This window comes from Musca vetustissima, unplaced genomic scaffold (genome assembly GCF_032173495.1).
Source record: "Musca vetustissima isolate MV318-11 ecotype Yass unplaced genomic scaffold, APGP_CSIRO_Mvet_v1 utg16389, whole genome shotgun sequence".
Classification (NCBI taxonomy): Eukaryota; Metazoa; Arthropoda; class Insecta; order Diptera; family Muscidae; genus Musca; species Musca vetustissima.
This window is the reverse complement of record NW_026883829.1, coordinates 57,144-68,191: the sequence shown is the minus strand read 5'-3', so window position 1 is coordinate 68,191 and position 11,048 is coordinate 57,144. Positions and strand designations below refer to the sequence as shown.

The window sequence follows — 11,048 nt, the reverse complement described above, 5'->3', positions numbered from 1 at the left end:
AAGACTTAAAACAGCGAATTTTGGGATACCGACTGTAAACAATTGACTGATAGATATATATATATATAACATTAATATTAAGTTCAGAATTTCTATCTTCAATATTGCGAGCTTCAGTTTTTTAGAGGAGTGTAGTTACGTCTGTTTGCGTTAATAAAAACATACTATTGTAGTTACGTCCGTTTGAATTTCTTTAATAAGATCGCTGTTTTTGACGTTAGATGCCTAAAATTTTGTGAGAACATGTAGTTTGATTAGACGAACAATAATAAACAGCGGCCAAAAATAGAAAGACAAAATATTGGATAGATCGGACCAAGATTTGGTATACCTCCCATATAATGGGTCTTTAGAATGTCACCCTTTTTGGCCTATAAAATCTTTAATATACAACCAAATTCAATGAAAATTGGCAATTTACATTTACTTAGGCCTATAAAGCAACTGACCAAAAACTGGATAGATCGGTCCAACATTTGATATACCTCCCATACAAAGGGTCTTTTACTATTTTGGGCTACATAATCTTTAATATTCAACCAAATTCAATGAAAATTAAACTTAAATGAATAAATATTTTTGAAATTTACATTTTTATAGTATCACAGATATAAATATAATATCATAAATTTATAAAAGCAACCAGACTGAAAAATATTGTTGATAATAATAAAAAAAACAACAAATCTAAATGTTCCCTCAGGGATCATGACTTCTGACTACAGCTGGTTCGCCATCACATTCGAATGTTACTTTTATGCCATTTTTCAACCATGGTTGCGACCAAATTGAAATTTTAAATCTTTTTATCTGGCCATTTTCATCCATAAGATCTGCCTCGATTCGGGTTAGTGTACCCGAAACAACTTGCTTCGATGCTGAGTAAATTTTCACCAATCTGAAAACAAAGAAAATCATATTAAAAAACTATACTAACATTACAAATGTATCATGACTTACTTGTAATTGGGTCCATCACCACCAGCCAATTTAGACAAAGAATTATTTAGGGCCTTCTCAACATCGTTAAAATCGGACACCGGTGAAATGCCACCGCAAATAGGTATTGACTCATCTGCCATCTGACCAAAAGCAAAACAAAAACAAAAATTGTTTATAAACAATAAATGAGTATTTTAATTTATATATGTATGTGCGTTGATTTGTATATGCCGTGTCTTTATTATCGGTCGTTGAATATCAACAACAATAACAACAAAAATGGAATCACCTTTTGTGCGTTGAAAATAAATATTTCGTTTTATGTTTGCGTTTATCGTCAACTTTCTACCGAAGCGTCCACACTGCCGTATCGAAAAGCTTTAAACGACTGAACGAACAGTCCAGTTCACGGCTGTTATAAATTTAAAGAAAACAAATGTTCGCGCATATATGTTTTGTATTATAGCAAGTCATTAGGGATGTCAATGTGAGGATTTTTATATTTAACAAATGCAAATAATCCCAGAAATATCGTATTTGTATTAATGAAATTAATTTGGATCAATAATGGTATTGGGATGTTCTTCTTTTAATGGAGATCGAACAATCTACGAGATTTATGAAGTAATGGATCGGATTGTCCATACAAATGTGTTGAGAATGGTATAGTTCCCTTCGCTGGGTGTTTCAACTGGACGCTAACCTCAAACATACACCGAAACATGTCAAAGATTGGTTACTGGATTCAGGGATTTATAAAGGCCAGTACAATCATCAGAATTTCACCCTTTTGAAACATTATACAGGCATGTCACAGATTCCGATTGGAATGGTTTCAATTCCGTAATTGCATTTCGATCGTTTTTGTTTTAAAGCGGATTTACATATGACATCTAATCATGATTAAAGGCTGAATCAGGGTTTATTTCCTTAATCAGGCTAAATTTACCATGATTTACCATACAAAATTAAATCATCGTGCGGCATGGTTTATTTTAAATCATGATCGAAATCATGATACTGCTGAGATGCAACGCGGTTTTTGTGCGAAAAAATACAACTCTCTAACAATGTACCAAAATTTGCAACTGTTTTCACATGTTGTTTGTTTTTAAATTTAACGGTTACCAAATACAAAAATTAAATAACAATTATTTATAGAATTTTTGTGTCTTTCTTTGTTTTCTTTTTTAATTTCGAAACGATCGCACCATTGCAAAAACATTTCCATTGTTGTAATTCTTCGTTTCATGTTGAAATTGGAAACAAATATTTTTGCAGCAAATTTATAATTTTGTATGTATACTAACATACATCAGCTGATCCGTATTTAGATCATGATTAAAGGTATGTGTAAACAATTAGGGTGTATTTCTGGATTTCGTTAATCGAGTCGATTTAAAATCGTATATGTAAATGTACTTTTAGCTTCTTTAGATTCCGATCGATTTTATGAATTCCGAAAACTGAACGAATCGCTTTGCTTAATTGAAATATGGCAACATTGCTATAATAAAAAAAAAATCATATGATTAAAAACAACGTAAAAGAGAATCGGGAAAAAATGTTGCATTTTAAAGTAATCTTATTTCTTTAAATCCCAGCATGGTACAATTATAAAAGGTAACAGCAAATCCCAGCTGATTTGATTCCAACGTTATACTAGTGTCAATATGAATTTGACAAATTATGTTTTTAAAAATGACCCAACAGGAAAATTGGGTAGCATAAAATTCGAAATTGTTCTTTATTAATGCTCTCCGGTATTCAATTTACTCAAACTGCCTGCTGGGAAAGTTTGAGGAAGCAAATCTTTCTTCATGGAATAACTCGCAATTCCCAGCATTTTCATATGTGTTACTCATATAAGTTGCAATGGCTCAATTAGGAAAGATGTGGAAGCGAGAGAAATATAAATTTGATAGATTTTCATTCATGTTTTTCAATTTTATTTGAAAAATTCGAAAATATTACATTTTTCAAATAAATACATTTTTTTGATAATTTGTATGTTTGTTTACAATTTTCAGTCAAATGACGTTGACACTAGTATTACTTACAAAAACAAATTTCCACGTAGTTGTTGTATCGTTTGTTGTACAGCAACACTTGCTGTTACCATCTATTCTTATACCATGAAATCCCAGTGGAAAACACAATATTTGTTTAAAAAAATGCCGGGAGTTTCTATTGTTTCTGTGATTGAGGCTCAAATTAATCAACGGGGTATTGCAAAAGTACGCCTTAGAAATTTAAAAGATGCTTCCATAAAATCTATAAAAAAATTTTTCTTGCGCCGAACTTCTGTGTTTTCCCCTTAATGACCAAATAGTTAATTTACATTTTAAAATATTTACATTTTGTACAAAATTTGTTTTTCTTTTTTCGATTTTTGCTTTAGTATATCATTCGTAGTGCCAGATTGTAAAATTCCTTCAAATTATTAAAGAAAAAGGGTGGTTGTTTTAAAGACAAAACATGTGGCAACACTTTGTTAAAAAGTGGTTTCATTTATTGATAAATAACTATTGATAACAAAAATTTTGAAATAAAAAGCCCAAAAAATGTGAATTTATTATTAAAAACAATATTTTTATTATTTTAAAGTAATTTCAGAGTATTTAAAAGTGACAAGTTCTCAAATAAATGCAATTCCACTTTCAAAATCAAAAGTGGTTCCCTTCAGTTTTCTGAAGAAGCTAAATAGGCAATTAATTTCACTTCCGAGCGGAATTCATTTCTGGACATGCCTGATAGCTGGCAAAATCAAAATGCATACATAAACAAACATAACCTCTTCCCAAAGGTTCAGAATGCGAGGAACATTACATCTAAGGATCAAATTGAACGTTTTATTAATTCAATGTCTGTTGTCGATTACTAGCAAAATTTTCTTATTTGTAAGAAAAAAAATCAAAAAGTTGTTTAGTTTTGACCAAGCAAAAATTGGGTCAATTAGTTCCCCATAGAATATTTTTCATTTATTCACTTTGCAATTTCAGTTGCTTTAGTTTTGGCCACCAGTGTATGTGGAATCCATTTCGATTGCTGAACCGGTTTGAAATAAATTTAGTGTTATTAGCACAAATAGTTGTGTTATTAACATCTTTAAAATAACTTCATATTTTTTCCTTTCTATAATTCCCTATTTCCTCAATAAATTGCATTTACGATAAGGATATGACTTTGACAACCATTGCTAGTTGATCTGAATATTTTATTTTATCGTAAACAATGAAATTGTAATAATATTACTGTTTATTTACTTTATTCAAAACTTATGGAATATTTTTAATCTCACAAAGAGTCCAGGAGAATGACATATGAGTCATTCGAATTTTGTAATTAAATGAATGCTGATAATTGAAAATCAAAACAAAGCGTTTATTGCATTATGAACATATTCGATGCGCTTCATTAAGCTTGCAAGATAGGTGCAATCACTGCATACCAACAAGAAGTTCCACGCAAGAGTCAAAGATTTAAAACAAATAAAAAATGAATGGTACATTTTTGCGAAAAAATAAAAATAGAGATCTTCAGACCTCAATTAAATTCATGTAATGGAGTATTTATTTTCTACCATGTATAATAAAGTCAATCGAAAAGTAATTCCTGTATGATCTAAAAATGACAGATTTATTGCAATTATCGTTTATTCAGGTTCATCTTCTCTGGTACCTCCCCACAAAATGTCACAATTTTGAAATATTATAAATTTAATAAAAAAATGCTCCACTAGACAGTAATTCCGTAGACATCCTCAAAAAAATGTTCGTGGATTATATACAAGACAGCAACTCAGGTGTTTACGACTCCGCAGAAACTCCGAAATATAAAAATTAAGCCAATTTTGTTGAAAAATGTGCCCCAACTCCCCAAGATACCAAAATGTGGGGGCTATACCTAACGATTAATCAATATTGAAAAAACGGAAATAAACCCCCTTAAGAACCTTGTCTGAACTATTCCTGAGCTTGTATAGGAAATCGATATATAATATCGAACAACGAATGAGAGAGCGAACAACGCTCGTCTGTACATGGCATTATGTTGGAAATGTTTATCAATTTATTTATCAATTCAGAGATGTATATTGACAAATATATGTAAGTAGATCTTTAATTTTCTAACACCCCAAATGATCAATTGTAACCACGTCATTACAATGACCACATCTCTTAATACACCGTGGACCAAACTTATATTTGGACTTATTAAATATGACCATTGACATCATAAATTTAAAATGTTCCTAATTTTAAATAATTTTGTAATAATAATTCATACCGACATATCATATCTTCTAACGTATTCAATGTCGTATCGAATCTAGGACTTAAAATTTAGGTGATATTTTGGGTGACGAATACCGTATATTTTTAATTGTTTCAATATCGTTTCAACTGGGTTTTATCAATACTGAAGACTATTTACAAACATGTTCCAAAAGGGGTGATACTAATATTATATTTCGACGTAAACTTTCAAAGAAGCGGTACAGGTGAAACCCTATTTTATTATTGAAACGTTTATTTTGAAATATGTTTAAGTCAATTTGCTCTTATGTTGAGATATTTAAAGGTTTGTGTTTGATTAGTTGCAAAAATATTGTTAAGGGGTATTAATTCGTTTGTGACTTTTTGCCCTTACACATGATAGAATATATAACGTAATATGTGTCAGATTCTTATTTGTGTTTGTACTAAATTATAGAACCATTAAAAACAAATTATTTATTACTATTTCATTATTATTGTATTGATTGTATTTCCGTTAAAACAATCAAATTTATAATAAAAAATAAATGTTAAAATTTTTAAATGAATAGAAAATACCTACTTCCATCATCTCTGTGGTCATCGCTAAAATTCAAAACTATAAAACAAATCTCTTTGTAGGAGAATTCTTTTCGATATCTTAAAGAATATGTAAATTTTATTTGCTTGATTTGTCATAGCATACAATAAAATAAACATACATATATTATGATGTCACAGACTTTGTCATTTTGAAAATAGTATAATTGATGGGGCAAATTGAATTTATTTCAATCAACTTCGTTGTTATGACTGTTCTTAATTAAACTACTTGTCTTTATAAAAATATATTTTTTAAAGAAGTAATATTCAAAGCAGCCGAAAGTAGTTTAGCATAATAACAATTTTACATTAAAGCACAATTTGCTTATTAGATCCGTATAATATGTTGGTACTGTCACGGAAAGGTGTAATTTTGTTATTGTCTTAAATCTATCGATTTCAGAAAAAATAAATCATGGTTTTACACATTCTTGGGACACAACATATTATGACACCATCAAAAATATAACGTTATATATAAGTAATAAGTCCAATATAAATTTATTTATTATTATATTTTATTATACTTTAATTGTTTATTATATTAATTTTATGTAATGCATATACTGTTCTAGTTTTTTTTACTTATAAGAAGGAACTTAAAGTTATCCACTTCAAAATTTGCATTCCATTCTTACGTCTTAGGCATTATGTTTTCTAACCACTTTGGGTTCGCCGTCACATTCAAAAGTGACTTCAATTCCATTAGGCAACCATGGGCGGGACCATATCGAAACCTTACATGGTTTAACTTTACCATTCGAATCCTCCAAATCGGCATCGATTCTAGTCAATGATCCAGCCACAACTTGTCTAGTGGCTTTGTGAACTTTACGTAATCTATAAATAAAATAAAATGAAATAATTTATATGAAATACAAAGTAATTAGAATCAGATACGTTGGAAAATTCTATATTTGATATATTAAAAAGCAAAACGTAATTATATTATTTAGAACATAGATTTGATTCGTACGTGAAGATGTTTTAAACTGATTTTTTTGAATTTAATATTAAACCTGGAAATGTTAGAATATATTGTATTTTCGTCATATCCCAGATAGATGTATATTGGAAAGTATTCAAAACTAGTAAAAATAACTTTTTAAGAACAACAGATTCAAAATACCTAACAACGACCCTTGTATTATTGTAGCAACTCGTATTATTGTAGCAAACTCGAAACATAAACCTAATAAAATTATCTGACAGAAGATAGTTTGTCCTCTAAGAAAACGAAAACCAAATTATAGACACTTAAGGGAATTTTTCAAGATTTTCAATGGGCTGGCAAATGAATACAAATGCTTGTTAAGGTTTGTAAATTTGCACATATATAATTGAAGATATAAAAGAGAAGAAAAATAATTTACAAAAGATTTTTGTTATTGTTTTGTTGTTGTTTTTTGTAATTAAAGAAAAGTCCTTATTTTTGATGGCGGGCATGATAACTCCTCACTGGAACATCGGAATCCGAAAATTCCAACGGTGTTAGAAAGAGTACATGTCTGGCTCTCGTATGAACTAGGATTATTGACTTCGCTCTAAAATTAACAAAATGGTGGACCTTTGAAAAAATATTTTTTGGAAAATCGCCGATTTTTTACCAAAAACCAAGTTAAAAAATAAGGAAGATCTTGACCGATTGGTTTTATCCTAGTTCATACGAGAGCTATACACTCCCAGAGAAACGTTGCAAAATTTGGAACCGATTGGATTTTTAGTTTTTGAGTTATCGTGCCCGCCATTCGCAAAAAAAAATGTTTAGAGAAAAACGCGTTTAAAGTTTGAGAAGCCCTTCAGCCGTCACTTGATGCTGACACAATAAATCGGCTATATCTTCAAGAGTTCTTGAGATTTTCACTTGAAATTTAGTAGAGACATTCTTTAATCAGTGTAGATTCGAATTATACCAACACAAATTTTGACCCCGAGAATGGGGGGGTCTTCTTAAGTCGGAAAAGAATCTTCAACATATGGAAATATTGGGGATATGTAATAAAAATGACTTATATTGACACATTTCTACGAAGAAGTTGTTTATTCACTAAGAAAACAGAATGTGAAATTACAAAATATTCGGATGGAAAATGTAACGAGAGCTAGTAAAAGCGTCATGTCCATTGGTCAATATTTTACAATCCGGCCCGCTGAACTTTTTATACCCTCCACCATGCGGTGGATATTCAAAATACCTAAATTGGATCTACTAATAGAAAATTAAATACCATAATAGACACTATGGTTGGTCTAGGGCCTTAAACATATTCAAAATGACGCGTAATGGTTGGAAACCGATGTTTGAAATCCTGGGGGCTATACCAAAACGAGACCGATAATGACAATTTTGGTAAGAATATTTGACACTCAATAGCAATTTAAAATATTAAATTAAAGCCAATTTGGTTTAAAAACATGCCCAAACACCCAAAATACCGAAATATTGGATCTATTCTAAAAAGTATAGCCATATTGAACATATTTGGTAAGGACCCAAATGAGAACCCGAAATACGGAATTACAACCAATATAAAGTCACTTTTATTGGGAAATGAACCCAGAACGCATAAAATGCCTTCAATGGGCGGGACTTTATATGGGAACAGTGGAAATGAGTTTAAACATTTCTAAAAAAAAGATTTTTTTCATATAACTCTCACTTCATTTGGAGTATGGATTTCCATAAAAGTATAAAAATTAGGGCGGAGCATTATATTGGATGTTATTCACTGTCCAAAAAACCTAGAATGCCAAATTACAGCACCTTCGGTTGAAACCAAAAACCTTAACCAACCTAAGTGAAAAAATTTTAAAGCTCTACTTAAACATTGCAACCTGTATAACGATTTCAACGTCAATTCGTTTAAAAGTGTTAAAAGCGAGGGCATAACACATTTTAAATAACCCCTCTTTCTGGGTTTTCGAAAATCGATTGTTATTCCATGTTGGCTAATGGGGGCATATACATTTTGCTATAACAAAAATATCTTCGATGAGGCTCATTTTTGTGCCTAAAGTTTTATTGGACCGAATCCATATCAGACAAGTTGGAGTCGATATACAAAAGCCAGTCCGTCGGTCTGTCTGGTTACTGGATGAGAGTAACCGATTTGAACCAAACTCTTCACATCGTAAATTTTTTTCCAATCTTCTATCAAATTAGAAGATGGGGAAATTTCGCTTCACCTCTTTCTGGTATCTCCCCCACAAATGATCAAAATGAACCAAACCAACATATTAATCGAACCTGTACAAAGTTTGAAGATGACACTTTCAAATTTTCACGTAATACTTTTTCCAAGTCTAGATCAATTCCGAAGATGGGGCCCATCGGTCCCCAACTAAGGATCACAATTTTAAAAACTTGTAAATTTTATACGAAGCTTTTGAAGTAACCGATTTGATCCGCTGTGCAATTAATATTAATATTTTAGCAAACCTAGAATAAATCCAAAGATGAGGTCTATAGGATAACTTATACTGGTACCTCCCCACAGATGGTCATCTCATTATATAAATCGAACAGTAATTTCTGTATGGTCTAAACATGAAAGATTTGTAGTAGTTATCGATTATTTAGGTCCGTGATTTCTGGTATCTCCCCCATAAACTGTCACTATATTGAAAAATTATAAATTTATACACTAGACAGTAATTCTGTAGGCCTCCGCAAACCATATGCTGAGGACAAATATCGGTAGGCAACACCGACTTTTATACACACCCTAATTACAAATTTATCCACTAGACAGTAATTCCGTAGGCCTCCGCAAACCATATGCTGAGGACAAATATCGGTATGCAACACCGACTGTTATACACACCCTAATGCATGTTTTCACATGTAATATATTCGATCCTGTTTCTATCCACATTTTCAACCGGTATTTGGCTGCATATCCCTTGTATAACAGAAGCACTGACACCATAAAACACCGATTTTTTATCTGTGTCAAATAGTGGTTACATATAGAAAATATTTTGCAACTATCACTATATTAATTTAGATTATACACTGCTTAGGAATCCTTTATAGGCCGATTTAAAATTCATACTGTTCTCTAGCATTCACTTTGGGTATATAAAAAGTTATTTTTGAAATGTACTGCTTGCAAAATTGGGTTATAATCGAGATCGGACTCTAGCCAAAAATATGTTGATCGCATTTGAAGTCAGCTTTGGTATATGTTTGAGTGGGACAAACATATATAATATATCTCTTGACTTTCCCTGGAATGCAATATTAATGTTTTATATGTCCACCAAATTAACCTCCATCGGATTGTTTATATTGTGAACATGTTGTAATCATTAAAATTTTACTTCACGGTAAACTTGTATTTTTGTTGCACATTCAATTGAATGTTCCCCAATTTTGCAACTTATTCACTAATAAATAAAAATTGCACTCACTTATAATGCGGACCATCACCATTCTCCAGTCTCGACAATGATGTCGATAATTGCCTCTCAACTTCACTTAGATCCTTAACAGGTTGTATACCACCTGTCATCTGTAATTAATTAAATGATTATTTAATTTACTTAATTCTTTATTAAATTTAGTTTCAACTATTACCATTTGCGATTCCACACACATGGTCACCACCAGCACTAATACCAAAAACAATAGGCACTTTGTTGGAAACATTTTTTCAAAAATATATAAAATCTCCGTATATAATTCACAATTTATCGACCACTCGTTTAGGCTGTCGCTTGAAAAGCAAATAATCACTGAATTCAATATGCTAAATGTATTTATACATTTCAATATTGCAACAAGAGATCTTTTGCGGCTTGTGAGAAACCAAGTAGAAAAAAATACAAAAAAAAAACATTCCCGTCAAAGTAAACATTTTCATACATTTATATTTCTACATCGTACTTATCGTAATATTCGAATGGCCACAGAATATATGAATATATTTCAAATAATTACAGTTTAATTATTACATGTAAAACTTTAAAAATGATTTGTATATTTGTCTGTTTAGCTATTTTATTTGAAAAAGATATTTCTAGGTATTTTAAAACTTTCCAAGAAATTTAGATTTAAATTCTCTTCAGACACAGCATGTTTAACGTTTTAGTCTAATATTCGCCCATGCCTAAAAATATCAATAATAATTACACGTATAGACACATACAGATTCCATGGCACCGCAAAAAACACCGCTTACCTCACAGATAGCAACCGCCTTTGTTTGCAAAACATTGACCCATCAAACAGATGAAGAAAGA

At 30.9% G+C, this 11,048-nt stretch overlaps 2 protein-coding genes across 2 annotated transcripts; both read right to left on the bottom strand.

Moving 5' to 3' along the window:
- Positions 1-699: 699 nt before the first annotated feature.
- Positions 700-1,082, bottom strand: LOC133330838 (sarcocystatin-A-like). The gene is made up of 2 exons (XM_061539245.1): positions 961-1,082; positions 700-898 (listed from the first exon to the last, which is right to left on the bottom strand). The coding sequence occupies exons 1-2, from the start codon at positions 1,080-1,082 to the stop codon at positions 700-702; spliced, it is 321 nt and encodes a 106-aa protein (XP_061395229.1).
- Positions 1,083-6,435: 5,353 nt separating this feature from the next.
- On the bottom strand, positions 6,436-10,455 carry LOC133330837 (sarcocystatin-A-like). Its single transcript, XM_061539243.1, has 3 exons — positions 10,384-10,455; positions 10,218-10,318; positions 6,436-6,644 (listed from the first exon to the last, which is right to left on the bottom strand). Exons 1-3 carry the CDS (start codon positions 10,453-10,455, stop codon positions 6,446-6,448), a joined length of 372 nt encoding a protein of 123 aa, XP_061395227.1. The 3' UTR covers positions 6,436-6,445.
- Between the last annotated feature and the right edge of the window lie 593 nt (positions 10,456-11,048).